The sequence below is a fragment of the Onychostoma macrolepis genome, chromosome 03 (assembly GCF_012432095.1).
Source record: "Onychostoma macrolepis isolate SWU-2019 chromosome 03, ASM1243209v1, whole genome shotgun sequence".
In the NCBI taxonomy this organism is placed as follows: domain Eukaryota; kingdom Metazoa; phylum Chordata; class Actinopteri; order Cypriniformes; family Cyprinidae; genus Onychostoma; species Onychostoma macrolepis.
In genome coordinates, this window is record NC_081157.1 from 33,829,665 (window position 1) to 33,854,704 (window position 25,040).

The 25,040-nt window shown below is 38.8% G+C and overlaps 1 protein-coding gene across 5 annotated transcripts in view; it reads left to right on the plus strand.

The window, feature by feature from the left end:
* The first annotated feature begins 233 nt into the window (after positions 1-233).
* The window catches only part of tnrc6c1 (trinucleotide repeat containing adaptor 6C1), a 75,876-nt gene continuing 51,069 nt past the window's right edge, over positions 234-25,040 (plus strand). For 3 of the 5 annotated variants that reach the window (XM_058771387.1, XM_058771388.1, XM_058771391.1), the window contains exons 1-3: positions 234-882; positions 12,571-12,673; positions 13,221-13,242. In XM_058771387.1, the coding sequence (XP_058627370.1) occupies positions 12,611-12,673; positions 13,221-13,242 (85 nt within the window). In that variant the 5' untranslated portion in view covers positions 234-882; positions 12,571-12,610. The remainder of the gene's footprint in view (positions 883-12,570; positions 12,674-13,220; positions 13,243-25,040) is intronic. The other 2 variants (XM_058771389.1, XM_058771390.1) reach the window with 1 other exon arrangement.

Here is a 25,040-nt window from a genome sequence, read left to right on the forward strand (position 1 = left end):
CGCGCTCCCTAGAACAACTGCGTTTTATATGTTTTAAAGTATTGCTGAGAAAGCCCGATTAATGATTAATACAGTGGGAGCTACACAAGAGATGGCTGGCTGTCAGGACGTCAGTGTGCGTTGCTGGGGGAGGGAGGTGGTTCCTCGACCCTCGTTGTCATAGCAACAACAAAGGTGGAGCGATATTTTAACAGAGGGGTTGGATTGTTTGTTAGTTGAAGTCACGTGACGGGCCGCTGGGGAATGGGGGCACTTCCTGTTTTACTCTACTGAGACTTGAGACGCTGCTGTTGTCAGTTTCAACAAAATGGCTGCTGGAGCGCCACAAACGAAAACCCAGTGAACGCTTCATGTCAGTGCAGTATCACTTTAAATGGATGCATTGGAATTTCCCTACCTTCTGAGCGTCGGGACATTTACTCTTGTGGACTCGTTTACATACGTATTAGCGAACTAAAGGCATGCTGAAATATTCCCTTTACGCACTTTATATACATCCAAAAGCATACAAAAGCTCAAACTGCCAGTGCGCGCGCGTCTGTGTGGGTGTGCGCGTGTGTAGCGGCTCCTAAGGATCGCCGAAATGTTACAGCTGATCAACCTTAAGCTTTCGTGCAAAACTGTCGTTTAATGTCCTTTTCACTGTTTGCACTGGTGTTTTAGAGTTTGTCCCCCCCCCCCCACTGGATAAATTCCGCTGCAGATTGAGAGGTGAATTCCTCAACTGGAAAGTCGGGCTCGCCATTGCAGCTCAGTGTCTGACTGCGACTGAATAATATCTGATCTGTGTCAGTACGGGTATCGACAACATCCTCCTTCAAAATGCAGCTCATGCATCGCATTTGAACAGCAGACCGCAGTCGCTCCGTGTGCGAAATAAAGGTAAGATGATGCATTTTTAAAAACTTGTACTATTTCAGTGGGCGGGGTGTGATAATTTTGGAATAGAGTGACAATGCGTCATTTTAGCATTTTCTTTTGTGCTATTTTGTTTCTGACAGCCAGCGACATTGCGAAGGGGCGCAGGATTACTGAAATCACCTGGCATACGGCGTTTAAACGCTCGCAGGTTTATTTAATAGCATGTGCTCTCTGTTCTGTTTTGATGGTTAGGGATAGTTTGCGTGTGCAAATGTTTACTCCCCCCAAACATCAACATTGGCCCATTTTCTAAACAGACTAGAGATAAGCTTTCTTATCGGATTCCAGTCGTATTTAAGATTCAATGTTGTGATTTGCCCTTTGCCTTTAGTTAACGCCGGAGTTTGGCCCTCGAATGGTGTGTTGTGTAAATACATGTGTCCAGTATTTGATGGGAGTCCCGTCGCGTCGTTTTCATGCTCAAAAATGTTGTCTCGCATTGAGGCACCTCACTCGGTTTCGAAATGATATTGTTATGCCACAGCTTTGACTGTAACCCTGGGCGATGAACGATAAAGAAACAACCACTGTGGTGTTTATAATTAGAAATATCGCGCTTTTATTTCTAGTTAAAGCTCTTTCATTCACTGTGTGCTCGATGCTCTGTCATTTGCCCTTGAATAAAACATTCAGATCCCTCAAAACAGTTTTACTTTAGTTATAATAAAATACTGTTCAGGTTACACACACACACACACACACACACACACACACATATATATATATATATATATATATATATATATATATATATTTGTAGGCTTGTGTTTTTCCAAGTAAGGATACTAGAGGTTTTATTGGCGAAATAGTGTTTACAGCAATTGAGAGTAACTATATGTTGACTAAAATTGATAGTTTTCAGCAAGATGTCAGTTATTACGCTGGTATTACTGTGAAATTGTAGTAAATTCACAAGTATGATTCAAACAACATAAGCTGTCAGAATGTTTCTGTCAGTGTTTATTTTCTTATGGAGAGTGTTTGGCAATGCCAAATTACTACCGTTTTGTTGTAGTAACGGTAACTGATATTTAGACAGACACTATGGTTACCGTGGCAAATTTTCGTAAGGGCATTGAACAGCTCTTCTTGGTAGTGCAGGATAATGCTAACGTGCTTAGCGTTTGAGGACAGCACCAATGTCAAACGTCCCCTTGGCTGTTCATGTGGTGCAGTTGCTAATTTGGCAGGGAGAGTTTCGGCTCCCCTCACAGGGTCAGGGGCCCCCTGTCAGAGCCAGACCTTTGAAAAGGGCTGTGCCTGCTCCAGGAGTGAAAAAGGGTCAAACAAAAAGAGGCCACTTAATGCTCAGATTACCATAAAGCTTAGGTCACATTGCCCCTCTCAGCTTGTTCTTATGAAGCCTTACCAGCATTACTGTGGCTTGGGATTTGCACCATGTGGCTTTATGTTTGGTCGTTTGTAGCTGTTGGTTATTGAAGTGGAAACATTGTTGCTGAGTCTGGTGTGTGATTCCCTTATGAAACTCGGTTCCTGTATAGTAACTGTGGCATTTTGAGCAAGACCATAGTAACCACAGATAAAACCATGGATTGCTTCTCATTTCAATGGTTAGTTAACTGGTTCCAGTAAAAACCAAAAACTTTTATTTGTTACAAAAATAGAATCAACGTACTGTCATAATTGTAATAAACAACTTTCCTGTACAAATACCACATTGTAGTGTTTTGTTAAAGTAAATGCATGGCAATTTCTTCAAACAAATAATCTCAAGGCAGCATTAGCTTGCAAGTGTTTATCTCTTTGCCTAAATTCTGCGAGCAGCTGTCGTTTTCTTCTTCATTGTGTGTACTTTATTTTCCAGTGTGCACATTTTAGATGTCCAAGCTTGTTGCTATTTGCTATTGCTATTTTCTACACTTGGTGGTGATATGCCACATTGCTCTGTTGGCACATATATCAGTTTAGCTTTGTATTCAAATCTAAAATAGAGACGCCCATCTGAGAAGTCATTGGTATGAAACTAGTAATTCTTAAGGAATCACTCTGCAGTGTATAGCTGATTGATTATGTCCTATTAATTCCCACATTTCCTTCTGAGCCACCTTGAAACTAATTTTGAGTGTTATTGAACCAGAGGTCTTTTGTCTGTTATGCTAAGTACAAAATACTTTTTGGTTTTTACTGTCTTTGACTATGTAGTCAAGCTTTGACATTAATGCCTCATCAGTCCGGCTTGTCAATAGCATCAACTTTTTTTTTTTCTTTGGACAGAAGCCACTAACAGTTGTGAAGTCCCAATGTTAGATTTATGCTGACCTCTGAAGATTGTGACTGGATCTGTGTCCCACTGACAATCATTGGACTTGCTCATCATGATAGATAGCACTGATGTAGTCTCGCGTAGCCAGACCATCAGTCTGACGGCTGAAGGTCTGGAATCCATGGCAGCTTTCATTAGCCAAGGCCCGCCCATGAGGCCGTTTGACCTCACCACAATTTCGTTTAGCGTCACGTTTAGGTGCGTGGAAATGTCGCCACAATAACAGACCGGTGTGTAAAACTCTCGGACGTATTTTAAAGATTCTATGCCGCAAACTTTAAATATTTCACATACATTTGAAAATCCAGCGTTTAGTTGATCCTGATAAGCGCTAGTCATCACACGATGGCTTTCTTCTTTCGTGAGGGGCTCACGGCATCTTTGTTTCCAGGCGGAACGTTAAAGAACGCGTTACGCGACACGCACATCTCCCGGAAAGCCTGTGTAATTCAACCAATCTGATGATGACTTCGAAACTCCTGAAGTGTTTCCACTTTTGTGTGTCGTATGCATCAGACGTTTAGCCAACGTTCCATGGGCGTAATGTCTGAGGCTGAGACTAGGATTGATGTAGAGATCTGCCTTTGATACCTTTATAACGTAAGCCTGTAGAATTCCTATCAAGTCTCTTGAGACTTTATTTACACATGAAAAGCAATAAGATTTTTTAAATGTGTTTTGTGCACTTTTTTCTCTCTTCAGGCAGGTCTGATTTAAGGAGGTTGAGTTTTTAAACCTTCAGGATGTGTTTTTGGCATGAGTTTTACATTCTTCTTTGATTGGTTGAAAACTGCAGGCCGCTCAGATGAGTCTTTCAAGGGATAGTTTGCCTCTCTGAGACACACTGTAGCAGTTCTCTGAATTCATTAACCTTTTAGAAAGGCATGTTTTATCCGTAGATTGCCACTTTTCACCTGCTTGGTTGCATACAAAATGGCAGGCCTCAGTTACTGTAAAGGTGTATAGTCCTTCCTGTCCATCAAGCCTTTCTGGATGACTTAAAGAGATAGGAAAATTCAGTCATTTACTCGCCCTCATGTCATTTTAAGCCCAAAAAGTCGCTGGTTAATGTTTATGACAAATTCTGATATTTTAATAAAACCTGAGAGGTTTCAGTCCCTCCACTGAAAGTCCAGGTAACCATAACATAGAAGATCCAAAAAGGTCATAAGTGACATCTTTGACCTAGCCTATTTGGATCTTTTAGGTTTTGGTTACCTGGACTTTCAATAGACGGACAGAAAACACTGAGGCTTTATTAAAAAAAATCTTAATTTGTATTTCAAAGATTAACCAAAGTCTAATGAGTTTTGAATGACATGAGTGCAAGTAAATTATGACAAAATATTTATTTTTTGGGTGATCTTTCCCTTTAACATTAACAACATTTTAGTAATGCATAAGGCTGGAAGATGGAGTCTATGACTCAGTCAAAACTGTTCTGGAGCAATTTCACGGTGCTGAAAGTCTGGCAGTTATTTGATAGTTCATCTGTATTCAGTATTTCAGTATTTGTGGGTTATTCTGGCCAAGAAACGCCCACTTAGACAGGAAGAGACCCTCTGACCGACATGTAAAGCGAGCCACAGTTTGTGGTGTTTAGGGGCGGGTAATTCTGAAGTGGATGAATACCACAATAATAGCTCAGCTCAGATCAATTTTATTCAGAGCCAGCCATGATGACAGTCTCCCTGAACTGATGAAATGTGTTTAGACTTGGCGATGAGTAACCCCGCTTGCATAAACTTGCCAAGGCTGCAATTATTTGATCAAAAATACAGTAAAAACAGTAATATTGTGAAATATTTTTACAATTTTAAAATAACTGTTTTGTATGTTCATATATTTAAAATTGTACTTTATTCTTGATTAGGCCTAACTTTCATTAGCCATTATTCCCATTTCAGTGTCATTTCATTCTAAGCTGATTTGGTGCTCAAGAAATAGTTCTTATCAAGGTTGAAACAAGGTTGTGCTGCTTAATATATTTGAGCAAACTGTGATGCATTGTTTTCAGGATTGTTTGGTGAATATAAAGTAAAAAAAAACCAACATTTTGTAATAATAAATAATGCAAACGCCTTTACTGCCATAGTAAAAAATAAATAAATACATTTATAGTTTAAATCTGTTAACATTTACTGATGTATTGCTTGAGACTTGCTGATATAAAAGTTATAATTAAACTTTATTTGGAGTACTAGTGCACAGTGCACATTTCTTATTATTAAGCCTAAAATGTGTTTTAATGTCACTATTGAAGATTGTATGATCTTTGAATGATATCAGTCTTTAAATGCAAGATTTAAAGTGTACCTGAAGTATACTTGTAATAGTTCCACTTTAGCACAATCAAATTTACTGTATACAGTTTAGTATACAAAAGGTACAGTTACAGGGTGTTTTTATTAAGTACATAGATATGTACATGTATTTGTAGTATAGCATGAAATATATTTTAGTATATTTATTTTTCACTAGGAAATGCATTTTTGATGAATGAAACTATTAATTTCTTGGAAAAAATAAATAAATAATAGAATAAAAGAAGCTGTATAGCGGTCTCCAGTCTGACTGGAGCTTGTGATTAGCTTGAGCCAGTATGCATCAGATGGTCAGTGAATGTATTGTGGGCGGTCAGTGGACACGTCTGAGGCTGAGACTAGCTAAACATTGACTTTGGCCTGTTTGAAGGGATAGTTCACATTTTGTTTAGATATTCTGAAGAAAGTCAGGGTCCAAACAACATTGGACCCCATTGACTTTCATTGAATATAAAAAAAAAAAAAAACGATCTTCCAAATATCTTGTGTTCCACTGAAGAAAGAAAGTCATACAGTTATAGAACGACATGAGGGTGAGTATTTTTGGGTGAGTTGTAATGTTTCATAGGTCCAACGTAAAGCTCTCTGGAGACTGAAAGAATGAAGGATGAAAAGCCCTGGCCGATTACAGGGTTTGTTCTAATCTCACTAAATTTGACTTGACAACTTTTTTCCCCTTAAAATTCACTTGACAACTTTTTTTTTTCTCCTTTGATGCATCACTAATAACCTCAGAACTGATCACTCTCAATTTAGCCTCTGTTACATGAGTTTCCTCTTATGCTAAGTCCATTAGTGTGCTGAACTGTTGGATGTTTTGCATTTTATTGAGACAAATGTGCAATCGCTGAAAGACCTACGTGATTTGAGTATAATGACAGGGGTCTTTATGGCAGGCATTTGTGTGATCTATTAGGGCAATAAATTGTCAGCAGAGCTTGTGAAAGTGCTTTCATTAACGACTTTGCAGGAAGATGAAAGTCATCGGACTGTTATGACGGCGAGTCAGTCCAGTGAAAAGATATTTTTAGCGGCTGTTTGCTCGCCAGGAACTTAACATATGAAAAATCACCTTTCGCTGTTTTTCATTGGCATTGAAGCTGGTAGGGTGTTTTCTTCTCCTGAATTAAAAAAGGTGCCGGCACATGGTCTGGAATTCATAAAACAGGATTTCACGCTGCACTTTCACCGCTGTTTAGTCGCCTGCGGAAATGAAATCAGACTCTAAAGGTTCTTTCACACCATCTTTTGTCTGTTATTTGTTGAGTGTGGCTGGGTGACTAAAGGAGATTTTAGTGTTATCCAGGGGTTTACTGGCATGTCAGGTCTGGTCTTCTCATGGCTCGGAAGTTATGGGTTTCTAATGCGTGATTGTGTCGGATGGAGCTGTTTCTTTCTCTGTAGGCTGTTGTTGCTAGCCAGCAGGTTCCCGAGGGCTCTCGGCTCTCTTGTTTGTCTTGCAGCGTTGACATTTTTTGGCTCTGTGCCCAGAGAGCGTCTAGTCCCCCCCTACCTCCGCATCTCCACTGTCTCTTAAACTCGCTCATCCCCCTCCCTTCCTCCACCTACTGCTATTTCCTACAGTACGTCACACTGACTGTGACTTGGACCTGATCACTTATAAATACATACTAGGCCAACAATGAAGGCAGTTATGTTGTGGGATGTGTACTTAACACATTTATTCTTCCCCTGTTCATCAAAGGTTATTCACACACAGGTAAAGCAAAGGTCAGTATGTACTGAGACATAATTATGTACTGATAATGAGAATAATTTTATATACATGTTCAAAAAATGGCCAGTAATAAATTTTGTACTATTGTGTTTGAATAAACATTTTAAAAATTGTCACTTAAATTAATCGTTTTAAATGGTACAAGTGAATTTATGCATCACAAAATCAGTATGAAAAGTATGTACAGTGTAGGGTTTTGCCGACAGACGATAGTATTGTGTATCAACAATAGTCAGAGATATCGCCTGTGGCTGATGCCTTTTCCTGCGTTATAACCAATCACACACAATTCCGTTGAGTTTATGAATGCAATGGCCAATCAGAGGCATTCAGATGAGTCATCGCTGAAACACCCGAGTTTTGTTGAATGCGCGCTCGCTAACTGAATTCTGCTCTCTCGCGAATTCTCTCATCATTAACAAAAAAAAAAAAAACTGCAGATGTACGTGCGATGTAAGTATAAGAGATTTATTGATCATGCAGTGTAACTAGCTTCACTGATTATAGGGATGCATCGATCCGATACTCCGTATCGGTATCGGCTCCGGTCAGAGTATGTGAGTGGAGTGGAGCGTCAACAATTTCCCCTCCACGCTCCGAGTATTTAATAATCACTCCACTCGGGGTTCACCATTTCCCGCTACTGCTCCACTTCTCGCTCACTGATATCAGAAACACCACTCCGCCGCTACCTATTTCAGTAGGTTTGAAATATCACTTCTGTTCGTAGCGTATATTAAAAAATAAAATAGCAGGAGAGTTTCAAAGTGGCTTATTGGAACACTAGTGTGCAAACCTTTTTCCTACCACATGGCAAGCTAATAACATGGTTGTCAGCATTAAAAGGAATAATTGCTGCTTTTTGCAGTGCAAATTTTGTTTGTGATGAAGTTATTTTACCTACGGATCGATGCATTTCTTACAGATTTCTGCTCATTTGAAATCGGATACAGATGGAGTAGCACTTTAAGATTACATTTGTTTGAATGCATTATTGAGAGAGCGATTGCATGTGAATAAATGTTGTAGTAGCCTACTTGTGTAAATCATGCTTTCAGCTGAAAATATTCAGTATCTAGAAGGAATAAACAAATTCCTTGAACTATCATAGCCTTCACATTCTTTCTGATTTGAGTGATCCTTCTTTATCAAGCTAGCTAAATATGTTTAACATGTGAATTCTTGCTAAATATACAGTTATATTACGGGCTGTTTGCATGAATTGTACTCGCGATGGAGCGAGTGAAAACCACGACGCGCCGACTTTAAAAAAAAAAATCCGCTCCTTGCTCCAGTCAAAATCACACCGCTCCACTCACATACTCTGGCTCCGATACTGCCATTTTCTGCGGATCGGGTATTGGTTAGACGAGAACGATCCAAATCCGATATTGTGCCTTCCCTTTCATATAAATGCTATTTTTTAAAACTTTGTTCATCAAGGAATCCTAATCAATGCAAATCACCACACTCTCCCAGCGAATTAGGTGCCAAGACCTATATTTCTTCAAACATTACAAAGGTTGGTCTGCACTCATTAAGTCTTTTATTAATATTAAAGCAGGAAATAAAATTGACACATTTCGGCTATCTGCCTTCGTTAGTGTCATCAAGGAATACTGAAAAAGTGTCAACACGCAAATATTAAGCAGCACAACAGTTTTAAACATTGATGATAATAATAAGAAATGTTTCTTGAGCACTAAATCAACATATTAGAATGATTTCTTAAGGATCATGTGACACTGAAAACTGTAATGTTCCTAAAACTTATAAAAATAATATAACTATTTTTACTGAATTCTGATCAAATAAATGCAGCTTTTGTGAGTGTAAGGGATGGCTCTACCACAATTTTGGCTTCGGTACGATACCAGAATGTAATACCTCGGTATCGATACCATATGACAAATAACCAGCCTCAAAAGATAAGTGATTTGAAAACAATTTTATTAAGATAGTAATAATAACAGATTCAGATCTTAATACCTTAAATAATAACAAAAAACCTACTGGGAACATAGGTTACGTTTTGACTGAGTTTGAAGAAAAGAAAATACAACTGAAGTAACACAATTAATGCAACAAATGTTGCTTTATTGTAAAGTGTTATTCTAACAGTCAAAGTAATATTCAAAATCACGTTATTTCTCTCTTTCTCAGATTGTTTTCAGATTCGGATAGCCAAAGAAAAAGCATTAAATATAAATCTCGCTCTCTCTGCTCTTGGGCAGCGCGGCAGAAACATTCCCTTCATATTATTGATACTAAAATTAATATGGCAAAACTCTTGCTTAATTTAATTAATATTCGATTGTATGAAATGCAAGTGCATATATTACATGACCAACACTTCACTGGTTCTAGCGTGTCACACATGCACATTTGAGCTTACTGTATCAAATCTGTATATGCGTTAATCAGAACAAATAAGTTAAAATTAAATCTGAATTCATGAATGATGCACTCACCTGCCGATCTGTTAATTCTCTGAAAAGATCAGGATGAGCAAGTGACAAGTGCTTGAAAAGGTTTGATTATAGGTATAATAGCAATACAGGTGCAGTAAGGTCAGTTTGTTCACCTTTGTCATCTGTTTTGAATGCAAAGTAATGCATGTAATATTTCACTTCTGCTGTTCTCTTTATTTATTAATTTCGTGTGCGTTGATAGTTTTGTCTGTTTGATCCATCGCGTTGTTCTGTTGTCACATTTACTGGTTGCGCAGCAGTTTGGGAAGCACTGCCACCTACAGGTGCACTTTGCTACAACCAGCGTTTGAAATACTGAATTGAGCAAAATTATGATATCATACGTTTGAAATATAATATATACCGGTATTTTTCCAGTACCGGTATACCACGCATCTCTAGTGAGTGTAAGAGACTTCTTTCAAAAACATAAAAACATTTTTATGTCCCCGAATATTTTAGTGGTAGTTTATCAACCTGACCACTGGTGTTGCGCCAACGTATTGTGCATCACTAGTTTAAAATGTTTATTAATGATTATCTGGGAAGAAGAGGTGGTCTCTGCGTGCATAGGTTTTCATCAGTCTTGCCTTGGTGCATCTGCTTCATGTCACAATTGTTTATCTCTGATTCATCCACTCAGACAGAGTTTACTGAAAACAGGTGGCATACAATGAACAAAGTTCAAAGTCAATGTTTTCATTCCTAAAAGAAGTGTCCCTCATCCTTTTTTCCTGTGAATTTCTTGTTAACATTCTTTTCTGGCTATTGTTAACAAAGATTCAGACCAGCTTATACAATTACTCTGTTCACAAGTGGGTTTTTTTTTAACTAGAACTTTTAAATCAATGCTGTTTTCATTTATTTCGCAAGCCTAGTGTTTGGATTCTGCTGGGGTTTTTTTTGGTTTTTTTTGTCTTAAAGCAGGTTGGTTTGTATTATTAAATGAATAGGGAGAGAAAGTTTTCTATTTTGAGCTGTTTGGTGTTTTTCCTCAATACTAGAGAATAGCTTGTTTTTTGTTAAAATATTTGAGCTTTTTGTGGTTTAGTTTTATTGGTAGTAAACCAGACTGTTTTAGTCTGAAAAGCCATAGTAAGTTGATTACATTTCTAGGTTGCCTTTCTACATGAGCAAACAGAGAATATATTGTTTGTTAATACAGTAGCTGAAATAAAACAATAAAAATGGATTAAGCAAGCAAATATGTACTTGCACTACTGTTTAAAATTTTGGGTTCAGTTAGTTTTTATTTCTTCAGTATTTTTTTTTATTTTTTATTTTTTGTCATTTTATTTGTTAATACTTTTCGATTTGGCAAGAATGTATTAAACTGATCAAAAGTGGCATTTATAATGTTACAAAAGATTTCTATTTTAAATAAACTGCTATACCCATTATTTTAAAGCTCTATATTCATCAAAGGATGTTTAGGAACACATTTGTTTTTATTTACATTTATTTTATTTGTTTATATGTTATTAAAATTATCATGTGGCACTGAAGACGTTTCATTTGGGGGATCTGACATGTTGTCAGGTTTGATTGTTTGTTTTTTTTTGTTATAATTAATTATTTCTCTGTTTGTTTTGTTGTATTCATGAGAATCTGGTTCCCTGTTACCTTGTACTGTCCTTGGGTGGTAACTATGGGATGATACACCTACCTCCCGATTCGATACTTTCACGATACTTGGGTGCCGATATGATGTGTATTGCGACTTTTGTTTTTTGTTTTTAACTCTAGACCTGGGAAAAAGTTGAATTATACATTTAATATACAGGAAAAAAACACACATCTTACCATTGCGATATTACAATTTGTGATTTTTGTTTGCTTATTGAAGACTAGACAATGGAAAATAGTACCCTTAAAAGAGACTGTATATGATGAGTCATATTAACAAAAATAAATGCATCACATCTTTCTAAACTTTTATTTCAGGAGCATACACATACATAGTGTATATTTAAAGTACCTTGAACCATGAAACTTTAAAGTACCAAAACCCTGAACTTGCACATGAATATAATAGTCAAATGTTCAACAAAATGAGCAGAAAAAATACTTTCTGAAATAAAATAAAGTGCTATGTTACTTTGCATACCGTTTTAGTCATGTTTAGTCATGTTTTCCCAGCAGTTGGGATTCCTTAGCGTGAAGGTGCAGAAAGAATTCTGGAAGAGGTTTGATCCTCTGCCTCCGTCATGGTTTTGCTTTCTCACGCCGGCTTTAAATGTATATGACGTCATCTAATGCAGCGGCACTGCGCACGCAGAACGATCGGTGAATGACATCAAAGCACCGCGAGAGCTACAGAGAGCAGACGGCTCCCACTGATCTATATATATATAATGACGCTCCGCCTGCTTTCGAATCGCTCTCGTGGTACTTTGTCATACGCTGATCGTCTGCGCGGTGCTGCTTCAAGTCGAACACACCTATACATTTCGGCCTCTGTTGGAATTACAAAGCGCCAACTTCCCACCACCGCCTCTTAGGAAAAATAAAATAATGAAATAAAAATCCATTCTGAGGTAAACCAATCGATTTTTAAAAAAAATTTAATTTAATTTTTTTTATTGTATTAAAAAGAATCGAGATAGGTGAATCGATTTTTTTCTCCCACCCCTAGTGGTAACGTGATGTGAAAGATATGAATCAGCCATTAGAAAAAATAATTTTTGCTAAACATTTTTGTCCTGAAATCATTTACCAAGAGTAGAGCATTATATATGTGTTTATTATGTGTTTTAGAGTTACTTTGTCAGTTGTCTGTATTTATTTTAAAGACTGGGACTAAATAACTCACAGCTGATCTATTTTCCACAGTCTTGGCACAAAACACGTCACACAAGAGGAGAACCATTTGATGGAAGAAAAGAAAAAGAAAAAGCAAGAGGAAAAGAAAAAGAAGGAAGCTGCTCAGAAAAAGGTCAGTTTCTTTCGCGTGACCCACAGACTTTAACATAGAATCTTTTGCTTGCATCCGTCTTATAAAAGCCGCTTAACGGACACCTTACTGAGTCTGTCATAAGCTTCTGAGACATCTTTACCAATGTAAACCACAGGTACCAAACTGGACACCTAGAGCTCACGACAATCTGTTTAGCGTCTGCCTTTGAAGCTCTGTTTAAACACAGATAGTTATTATGGTGCTCACTTCTTAGACCTCGTCGTGGAGTTACAAATCTCATCTTGGTTTTACGAATGCAACATTCACCGTGGTTACACAGGCTACATCCTGCTGCTCTTTGGATTGATTAAGCACCAAATATTCAGCTAGATCTCTATTTAGCATAATACTTAAATAGAAAATCAATCAGTTATAATCAATCTAATGTTTTCCAAGATTTATATTCCACTCGTCACTTTTACTTGGTTTTGTTCTTCCAGAAAAGACACTTTCTTTGTTAAAAAGCTTTTGTACTTTGGACCTGTGAAAGTGTTCATCCCTGTCTACCTTTGTTCTTCCTTTACAGGCTGCTGAACAGAAAACCAAAGGTCAGTTATGATTCTCTTTGCAATGCGGCTCTAAAGCATGAAGCTTACATTTTTTTTAAAAATTTTAAGGATCTTCTCCATATACATATGTTTGTACCACATGCATCTCAAACACTACTGGAGTGGCAAAATAAAAAAGTTGCATGTGCCACAGAATTTTTAAATGCTAACTGGCTTTATCAATTGAGAGAAGAGAAGATGTGAAGAGTAGGTTCTGTGCAGTTATTTACTGTATGTGGGCGAACTGAATGACTGGCACAAGACAGCGCAACAGTTGGTAGAGACAAATCGGCCATGTTTGGTAACTGCTGAAGGAATTTGTGCATTTTAAAGAGGTCATATGACGTTGCTAAAAAGGACATTATTTTGTGTATTTGGTGTAATGCAATGTGTTTATGCTGTTTAAGGTTAAAAAAAACACATTATTTTCCACATACTGTACATTATTGTTGCTCCTCTATGCTCCACCTTTCTGTAATGTGCCGATTTTTACAACGCTCATCGTTCTGAGAAGCGAGGCGTGCTCTGATTGGCCAGCTATCCAGTGCGTTGTGATTGGCTGAATACCTCAAGCGTGAGATGGAAATGTTACGCCCCTTACTGTATTGTGATGCCATGTCCCGGCACGACGACACAAAAACAATAAAACCCATTATAAACTAGGCATTTTTTTGCATCCAGTGGGGACATAATTACTGTCCGCGCCGCGTAAACATTACCATGTCTGCATTTGTGATTGGAGAAATGACAAACAACAAGCACTACTCTACACAGCTCAAAACTCATGTTTGAATTGTCAGTGGCAAATTCTTTAAATAAGAAAACGTACTTACAGGCTGTGAGTCAGAAGCGTCAGTCTGTCCTTGCAAATATAAAAAAGCGTCAGACTGTCCTTTCATTGCGTATACATTTGAGTGGTGTTTTGCAAATCTTCCCACACCGTGACGTAGATTAGATTAGATTAGATTAGATTCAACTTTATTGTCATTACACAAGTACAGGTACAGGGCAACGAAATGCAGTTTAGGTCTAACCAGAAGTGCAATAGCAGCAAGTGCATGATATACAATGGTTGAATAAGTGCAGGACAAGGATATGTACTGAATATATGTATAAATATATATAGAAAGATGGTTATTACTATAAACAGAATTTACAGGTGAATATGTATAGTGAATAAATATACAGATGGCTATTACTATAAACAGAATTTACAGGTGATATGTACTATCAATATAATATATATACAGATGGTTATTACTATAAACAAGGTGTAAAGTGCAGTGGAAATGATTGCATATTACAATTAGACGACGGTGCAAAATGCTAATGTAAACATTGATAATGTAAACAACAGTCGGCAGTGCAAATGAGCATAGTCCAATTTAGGTATGGTAGTGCAAGATACAAAAGTAAACAGTTGTTACTGTAATAAAATTTACATTCAGTCAGTAGTGCAAATAAGGCCGATGTGAGGTAGGGGAGAAGAGTTAACAATATATGAGGAAGTGGATCAACGGGGTTAGAGTTCAGTAAAGAGACAGCTCTGGGAAGAAACTGTTCTTTAATCTGCTGGTCCTGGTCCGGAGGCACCTGAAACGCCTGCCGGAGGGCAGGAGAGAAAACAGTCTGTGGGCTGGGTGAGAGGAGTCCTTAAGGATGCTGCGAGCTCGATGCAGACAGCGTTTCTTCTGGATGTGTTCGATGGCAGGTAGTGGAGTCCCTGTGATGCGCTGGGCAGTTTTCACCACCGCTGCAGTGCCTTGCGCTCCGCAACAGAGCAGCTCCCATACCATACTGTGACACAGTTGGTCAGGATGCTTTCTATTGCGCAGCGATAGAAGTTCACCAGGATAGCAGAGGAGAGCTGATTCTTCCTCAGTGTCCTCAGAAAGAAGAGGCGCTGGTGAGCCTTCTTGACCAGGCTGGAGGTGTTGGTTTTCCACAACATGTCCGCCGAGATGTGGATCCCCAGGAACTTGAAACTGGAGACACGCTCAACAGCCATTCCATTGATGTGGATGGTGTCGTGTGCCTCTTGACTCCTTCCTGAAGTCCACGATGAGCTCCTTCGTTTTGGTGGTGTTGAGGAGCAGGTTATTTTCAGTGCACCATGTGGCCAGGTGCTGGATCTCCTCCCTGTAGGCAGTCTCATCGTTGTTACTGATGAGGCCAATCACCGTGGTGTCGTCTGCAAACTTGACGATGGAATTAGATCCATACACAGGCTTGCAGTCGGAGGTGAAGAGGGAGTAGAGAAACGGGCTTAGCACACAGCCCTGTGGTACACCAGTGTTAAGTGTGATGGATGTGGAGCAGGTGAATCCTGATCGAACATTCTGGGGTCTGTTGGTCAGGAAGTCCAAAATCCAGTTGCACATTGAGGTATTGATGCCCAGGTCTCCAAGTTTGGCTATTAACTTGGTTGGGATGACAGTGTTGAATGCTGAGCTGAAGTCAACAAACAGCATACGTGCATAAGTGTTCTTATTGTCCAGGTGAGTGAGCACAGAGTGCAGTGCCATGGAAACTGCATCCTCTGTGCTCCTATTGCTACGGTAGGCAAACTGGTGTGAGTCCAATGTGGATGGTAGAGAGTCTTTTAGGTGTTCCAGGACCAGCCGCTCAAAGCACTTCATGACGATGGGTGTGAGTGCTACAGGGCGGTAGTCATTAGGGCACCGGACTAGAGTGTTTTGGCACTGGCACAATGGAAGTGCATTTAAAGCATGTTGGTACGGCTGCTTGGGCAAGAGACAGGTTGAAAATGTCTGTAAAACCCCAGCAAGCTGCTCCGCACATGCCCTGAGAACACGACCAGGGATGTTGTCTGGTCCAGCAGCCTTGTGCACGCTGATCCGGCTCAGTGTCTTGCAGACATCTGTGGAGGAGAGTATGATTGGTGGGTGGTCAGCTGAGGGATTGAGCTTGGTGGCAGTTTCTCTGTTGTCTCTTTCAAAGCGAGCATAAAAGTAATTTAGCTCGTTCAGGAAGTTGACATCAGTGGCTGCGGGGTGGAGTGGGTGGGTTTGTAGTCACTGATGGCCTGAATGCCCTGCCACATGCGCCGAGGGTCAGAGTTGGAAAAGTGTCCCTCTATCTTTAGCTTGTAGCAGTGCTTGGCCTTTTGATGCCCCTCTTCAGGTTTGCTCTGGATGTGCTGTAGGCTTGTGCATCTCCTGATCTGAAGGCAGTGTTGCGTGACTTCAACAGGAGTCGCACTTCCTTGTTCATCCAAGGCTTCTGATTTGGATATGTGGTGATCTGTTTCTGGGTTGTAACACTGTCAATGGTGATATTGATATGATCCAATACAGAGGAGGTGTAAGAGTCAATGTCTGTGTGAGCACCACTGGTGGCTTGAGAAGCAAACATACTCCAGTCTGTGTGTAGAAACCTTTCCTGGAGTGTGGAATCTGCCCCGCAGGCCACACCTTGATGGTCTTCACTGATGGCTTCACACGGTTGATGAGGGGTGCATATTTGGGGTGAGGAACAAAGAAAGGTGATCTGACTGTCCCAGGTGGGGGAGGGTGTCGCAACGTAAGCTCCAGCCATGTTTGTGTAAACATGGTCTAAGGTTTTGTTTCCTCTGGTGTGACAGGAAACATGCTGGTGAAACTTGGGTAGCACTGACTTTAAGTTTGAGTGATTAAAGTCACCTGCAACAATGAAAGCCGCTTCCGGTGATCAGTCTGTTGTTTACTGATGGCTGCATGAAGTTCTTTCATAGCAAGCTTGGCATCAGCATCCGGGGAATATAGGCTGCAGTTATAATGGTGGAAGTGAACTCCGCGGTAGATAAACGGTCTACATTTAACCATGAGAAACTCAAGGTTAGCTGAACAATGACTCCCAACAATAGCAGAGTTTGTGCACCAAGCTTTGTTAATGTAAATGCACAATCCACCACCTCTGGTCTTACCGGAGCCATCTAATGTTCTATCCGCCCGGTGTGTGGCGTCCGCTAGCTCAATAGCGGTGTCCGTATTCCGCTGTTTAACCAGGTTTCCGTGAAGATTAGGACGTTACAGTTCAAAAGTTTCTTGCTGTGTGTGATGCTGAGTCGAATCTCCTCCATTTTGTTCACTAGCGACCGTACATTGGCAAGGAAAATGCTGGGTAAAGAGAGCCGGTGTGGTGTTAGCCTTAGCTTAGCTCTTAGTCCTCCGCGCTTCCCCCGCCTTTGTTTACGATCTCGACGCCGCCTGCGAGCACTTCCGCCCGGCCGGGTAGGGTGCATAGCCTCGGGTGTCCTAGCGATCTCAGGAAGGAGTCAAGATTGTCCATAAAAGTGTCGGAAATTGCAAACCGATATCCAAAAGCTCACAACGGGTGTACGATGTAAAGGCACAGCTGTTCTGCACGAACAGGCCCGAGATGAGTAAGAAAAATACCGCAAAATCGCAAAATCTGGAGAGACCCAGAGCCTCGCGATGTACTCGCGCCGCCATCTTGGATCTTCGTAGACATGTGGGGGCATGTGGGGGCGTGTTTGAATGAGCCTTTTTTGTAGGGGGGCGTGGTCGAGTCTTAATTTTTATAAAGAATATCTCTTTGATTTTGAGGCTTTAGTCTTTGCAACTTCAGGGATCTTATCTATTCGCAAACAGCTTGTAACACTCTAAAGAGAAAGGAAAACTAGAAATCGCATTATATGACCCCTTTAAACATTTAAAAGCCTTTGTATTGAGAAATTGTAACTGGTCATTCAGTAAATAAGGATTATATTCCTTAAAGGGTTAGTTCACCCAAAATTGAAAATTCTGTCATTAATTACTCGCCCTCAAGTCGTTCCAAATCCGTTAGACCTTCATTTCTCTTCTGAACACAAATTAAGATATTTTTGATGAAATCCGAGAGCTTTCTGATCCTCCATAGACAGCAACACAACTGGCACGATCAAGGCCCAGAAAGGCAATAAGGACATCGTTAAAATAGTCCATGTTGTGAATGCACATGGAAGACCGATACAGAAGAGAGGAAATTGTTGAATAAAGTCATTATTTTGGTTCCTTTGCGCACAAAAAGTATTCTCGTATCTTCGTAAAATTATGATTGGACCCCAGATGTCACATGGACTATTTTAAGGATGTCCTTACTGCCTTTCTGGGTCTTGATCGTGTCAGTTGTGTTGCTGTCTATGGAGGGTCAGAAAGCTCTCGGATTTCATCAAAAATATCTTAATTTGTGTTCAGAAGAGAAATGTAATTAATAACATAATTTTAGCTAACTACTTGGTATTGCAAAGACTGATTTCACAGCTCGTGTTTTATTCATCATGAATGCACACAAATAATATTTTTATACTTTTTTTTGTTTAAACTTTTTACTTATTATTATTATTATTATTATTATTATTATTTTTTTTTTTTTAATGGACATTACATTTCATAACATTACATTTTCACACGATTAATTTTCTAAAATTTGTTTTGCTCCTTCTGTAGATTATCATAGTTTTAAACGGGTAATAAAATTATGAATTTTTAGAATAAAATCTGTGTCTGGGACAAGTACAAAACTATAAAATCTATACATTTTGAAAGCATTTGTAATTAAATGATGGAGAAAAGTTTAGTGTTACAAAAAGAAAAAAGCTGGGGGAAAAAATCAACCACTAGGACATAAAAGTTCTTGTAGTTGAAGAAACACCCATTCATTCAAAGTTATCTGTCCTGTGTTAGTCTGATTGTTAGTAGATCTGCTGCTTAACAATGATTTAACCAAGACATTATCCAAATTAAAAGAGAAGGGAGAGTGACAGCCCTGGAAGAGAGACAGCAAGAGCAAGAGAGGAAAGTATGTGCTGACGTGTTTGGTTCAGGACGCCCCCTTCATTGAGAGGGGTGAGGTATGAGGCAGTAAATTTTAGACAGCAGAAAGGGCTTTTTGAGGGCTGTCATGGGGCAGATGGGGAGGGACTTATGTCATGTGAGGGATAGACAGTCATAAATCTCATTAGAGCATCTGCTAATGCTGGAACTCTCAAACATCAGACTTAATACAGGACGAAGTGCTGGTTTAATGCTCACAGGGACCTTCTATTGCAAACTACTCTGGAGAACTGAGTCGTCTTTGTCCTTCTTTCACACTTTCATCCTCCGAATCTCTGTATCACCGCATGAGTCAACTCTGAGAATATCTCATTTCTTTAATCGGGGTGCACTAGGGGCATTCGCAGAGCTCTGCTAATTAGATCTAATCTGGTTTTGCTTTGTTTCACATCTTTCTTTATACCCTCTTGGGCCACGGTTCCTAAGGACACACATTATCTTCAGCTGATAAGGATATGTCTCTTCCTTCCGCCTGTTAGATTTTGAATTTGGCTGACCGGTTGCTGGGTGGCTCAACATGCGTGTTAAATTTCTTGTGTGTAAAGAAAAGTAAGATAGACCGAAGTACTTGTTTGTTGAAAAGGATTTGTCGAAGTTGATAGTATAGCATAACCCTCCTGGATCGATGTTGACCTTTCTATGTCTAAGCCTTCTAAATCCTTTACCCAAGATACCGTCTGTGTGACAGATCGCTTATAATCTGACAAATATGATACAAACAAATAGATAAAGTGATGTTAGAACTGTGCCAAATGGTTTTCCTTGTTAATGTGGGTTTTGCTGATTAAAGTTTTAAGGTTAGTGGGTTGTTTGAACAGTTAGGCTAGTTGGCCTTAAAGGGATAATGCCCACAAAAATGAATATTCTGTCGTCATTTACTCACTTATGGAGTTATTTCAAAGCGGTTTGGCTTTTTTTATTATTTTTTTTCTGTACACACAAAAGATTGGTTGTTTTTTTTTTTTTCTATCCATACAATGGAAAAAATTGTTTGGTTTCCAACATTCTTCAAAATATTAATTTCATTCTTCAAAATATCAATTCAAAGTAATGACAGAATTTAAATTTTTGGGTTAACTATCCCTTTAAAGCTGCAGTCTGTAAGTTTTGCCTCTTTGTCGCCATCTCTGTTTGAAAATCTGGAATTGCAGCTGTGTGTGGAATTATCTCGCTTGCGTGGGTTGTACTCCGGCACGGCTGCAGCGCGGATGAATCTAATGTTTAGAGATGAATGTGTAGTTGTCAGTCTCCGCACCGGTGTGGATGTTTACTGTACTTTGCAATCACAGATTCTAGCCTATTTCTTGGAATATATGACCCAAATAAGAATTTTCACCGTATATTGCCATCTGAACAAGTAACAAGTCTGCCCAAATGAGGAAAAAATCATTACCATAAATCATGCTACCAATGGTTATTTAATCTAAAGATCGGTTAGCTCATATCACATCAAACCGTGCAAAGTATTATATTGTTATACTTTATTCTCAAATTATTAATGTTAACAACATCAGGACTGCGTGACTATGAGCAGGGCCGCTGCTGGCCAAATGGGTGCCCTAAGCAGAATTGTATTGTTGTGCCCCCTCCCTCAGATATTATGCAAGTAAAAAAAAAAAACACATACTATAGGGGTCAAAATAGAAATTTTTATAAAATACAGGACATATTAAATTTATAGTAAATAAATAAATTGTAATTAAATTGTATTATTTACAAATTACAATTGTAGCCCTAGACAGTTACCTATGGCTATGATTTTAATATAGTTGTCTGATTGATTTTATAGTCTCCAGCATTCAGAAATCATGCAAAAAAAATTAAGCAGTTTTACTACGATAAAACCATGGTTAATTTTTATAAGGGTTGTGATGTCCACATGTTTTTTGTTGAAGAAATTATAAAGGCTGTGTCATCTATAGCAAAAAGCTGGCCAAAAATTAAAGAATAAGTGGATATTTTAATTAAATGTTTGGTCAATATAGCCTATGAAACTAGGATTTGATCGTCCTGTAAGTATAACAGCAGCAATTGCCAGGCCTTTGGCTCCCTTTGCAGACATTTGCAATAACGTGTAATGTGCATAAATTGTTTATTTTGTATTACATTATGTATTTTAACAGTGTTATTCAATGAGAAACATAATTATTAATTTACCAATTGTTATTGCCTTTATATAATGCATTTTAAGTCATTTTAAAGGCTGTTGTTTACTTGGGTCTGTTTTTATAACCACAAAAAATATTATCTTAATACTACTTTTGTAAATTATTATTTGAAGGCTACAAGAACCATGATTCTTGGTTTTATTCGTGTTAAAACCATGGCTAATTTTCGCAAGGGAAACATGCAAAACATCTAAAAGAATATTAGATTTGTTGGTGGTGGTGAAATTATTACCGACATTAAAACACGTTATTAACGTCAACAGAAAGCATTATGAATGTAGCCTACCTGAAAGTGATGCACGGTTTTCGTTTTTTTTTTTTTTTTTTGCTTCATTTTTTTTTTTTCCGCCGTATTGCTGTTGTCTTTTCATGGGCATAGTTGTCTATCAATTATGATCATTTGCATTCAGCTGCAAACACGAGGTGAGAGCGGTCGCGGATGTGGGAATGACGCGCCACTTTTTTTTTTTTTTTTGAGCAACTGGGATGGTGCCCCCTCTGGAAGTTGGTGCCCTACGCAAACTGCGTACTCTGCGAATAGGGAGCAGCAGTACTGACTATGAGTATAGTGTGTATTAGTGTGTAAATTTCAATTTCTGTACAGTCTAATCTCTAATTGTCATACCAGTCGAATTTCATATTAAGCAATTCTTTTAACCCAAAAAGCAAACTATGCTCCCTTCAAACTGGTTTTCTTTAAAATACAAATCTTGTGTAATCCCAGGCTTTCTGTAATCAGAAGCACATTTAAAACTGGAATATAATTTCATTTAATTTCATTCACATGTGTTTCATAAATGCATAATCCTTTCTGGATTACAGTCCGCCATCAGAATGATACATTTAATTATTCTAGCTGCTGAAAGAGAAAAGGCTATAAATGGTCCGCCACCTGGAGGATCCTCACATGCGATAGCCTACTAGCCGGGACAACTTCTTTGTTTACAGACGTGACGTAATGACGCAGTGCCATGTACGAAGTGATGTTTTATTAAGAAATTTTGGGAGGAGCACACGCAGATAATTAACACGGCCAGTTCATCATCAGCAGTCACACGGTCTATCCTATCAGCCGAGAGAGAACTTCTATAAATAGCCCAAGCCATCTTACCTTCATCCTCTCTACAGTCTTTCAGCATCCCTCCTCCACCCCAACTCCTCACCATCAGCCCGCGCCTACCCCAGCATAGGGAGGAGCACTTGGGGGGGAGGAGCGCTCTTGGTCCGGGCTAAATGCCGAGCTCGGAGCCCTCTCCCTGGACTGCACGCCAAATACGCATAACCTTTACTCTGTTCATTATATGCAAGTGTGAACTCGTGAATTTCCCACGAAAACATACCCGTACCACTCAAATTAGAAAGCATTATTATAAGCTAACCATTGTGAATCGGGCTAAAGTAAGGCTATAGTTTTGAACACTGGCTGGTTATGTACTTGCTCAAATATTGATTTCAGATCATTTTTAACCAAAAAAAAGTTACGGACTGCAGCTTTAAGGAAGCTCTGTATATCTAGACTGGTTGAGGGCATGTCTATCAGATGCCAGATGTGTTTTTAAAGATGTATAGATGCTAATCTCAATTGTTCAGTGGGGTAACTGACAGGCATTCAACAAACAAAATGACTGAATTGTGCAACCTTTTAGCAAACAAAATCATCAGTCATTATAAATACAGAGACCTACGCGTTACAGCAAGTGATTGGAAGACTGACAATTATTGTCGTGAAATGTGTTAAAGTTTGAAGGCTTGACACAACTTCTTTTAGTCTTTCTGCATGTTCAAACACTATCTGTGAAGTTGTGTTCCCTTTAAAGCACTGCCACTAAAAATATTAAATATTTAATATTAATATATAAAAAAAAAATTAGTTGACCTCACTTGTCGCCTACTAGTTGACCATTCTGACCGTGCTTCCTTCTAGTAACAAGTATATATGTGATGTTCTCTGAGTGTTAGATGGACATTTTATATTCAGCATGATGTCACCTAAAGTGCGTTTGTGTCATTAGAGAAAGGTTAAGGTGAGCTCTGAGGCGTGAAGCTCTGGAGAGACTCCTGGAGGAAGCAGCACTGGGCTTTGGTACAGAGTGAGCAGTAGATGACTGCCAAACCATCTTTTTCTTTTCAAGAGAGGCCCAGGAGGCCCCACATAGGGGCACATCCACACACACAACCTGGAGAAATTCACAGGGAAGTGCTCTTGCCAAACCGACGGAGTATTTTTGTGGAATGAAGAGAGAAGAAAAAAAGAAAAAAAATAACACAAGAAAAAAAGGTTGATGGAAAGCCGCTGTAGGTGTCTGTGTCAGTGGAGGAAGAGAGCGATGGAACCGTGTGAAAGAGAGAGTGAGAACCTGCTTAAGTTTCCTGTCAGCTCAAGTCTCTTGGTTTTGGCCGCAGAGAAACTCAAAGGCCTCGGCAGATATTCAGGCAACTGAAAAAAAAATAACCATCCCCCTTTCACCTCTCCTTTTTCTCCCAAGCTATTTTTTTCTCTTTCACTTTCTAACTCATTGTCTTAACTCAGTCTCATACACACAAACCTCATGGACTAATCAGGTTTGCTGCTGATTTTTAATGATAGTTTCTGCTCTTTTTATTTTTTATTTTTTCTCGGTTCAGTTACCACTTCAGCCACAGGTACTTTCTGTCTTGCACGCTTATATACTTTTGGTTGTCTTTAACAAGCCCTGCTTTTCAGTAATAAAACAGGTGGTTGTCTAAATAAGCATAAACTCTCAGATGTTTTTTAGTGTGCTCTGACCTGCTTGACAGGTCAGTTTTGGTTTGAATTGATTTATGATAATTTGATGCATTGGAATTTATATTATTGAATATGTACTAGAGGTCAACCAATAGTGGATTTTACCGATAGCTAGGTTGGACCACACTGGCCGATACCGATTAATCAACCGATAGTTTTCAGAATGGATACTAAAAGAAAGCTAGTGCTTTACTATTTAAAAAAAAAAAAAGCAGTAACAGTACTGAACCATACTTTGTAAATGAATAAAAATATTAATATTATTTACTATATTGATCATTAAAGTTATTTTATAGTTTGCTAATGTTAAAAGAAGAAACTTTAACATTTAAAAATGTAGCCTATTAGTAGCTAATAGTGAATGTTGAAATGAACACACTCTAACAAGGAACAATACTTCTACAGTTTTTATTAATGCCACGAATGGACTCTTATTGTTAAGTGTTACCATTTAATTTCAACAGTCATGCTTAAAGGTACTGTATGTAGGATCTTGACTCTACTAAAGCATAAAAATACCATAATATTTTTGCAGATATTTAATATATTTAAGTTAACATACTTGTTTATCTGAAAAACAATGCTACAGTCAGTTATTTTCCTTTGAAAATGTGAATTCTGGCCCGGAATGTCTGTGTTTATGGTTTGTGAAACCCGCCCACTGCCAGTTTACACAATTGTATTTCGGCACCGCGGGTTGCCAGTCAGCGGAAAACACTCAGAGGTATCTCTCACACACACACGCACACCAGACGCTTTGCGTTCAAATCAAGTGGCAGTCTAAAACTATTTATTTAACCCTTGTGCTGTCTTCATTTTGGGTTGTGCACTTATGGTCTTTGGGGTCTCTGGAGACCCCAGGCAACAAAACGTAATTTTGTAGCAAGATAGTTGGGTTTTTTTTAAACCAATGTAATTTTACTCTGTTTATTAATGTTTTTACTCCACATTTGTGTAGTTTTTGGAGGATTTATGATATTTTTTTAAATTGATATAAATAAATTAAAAAATATTTTTTATATAGGT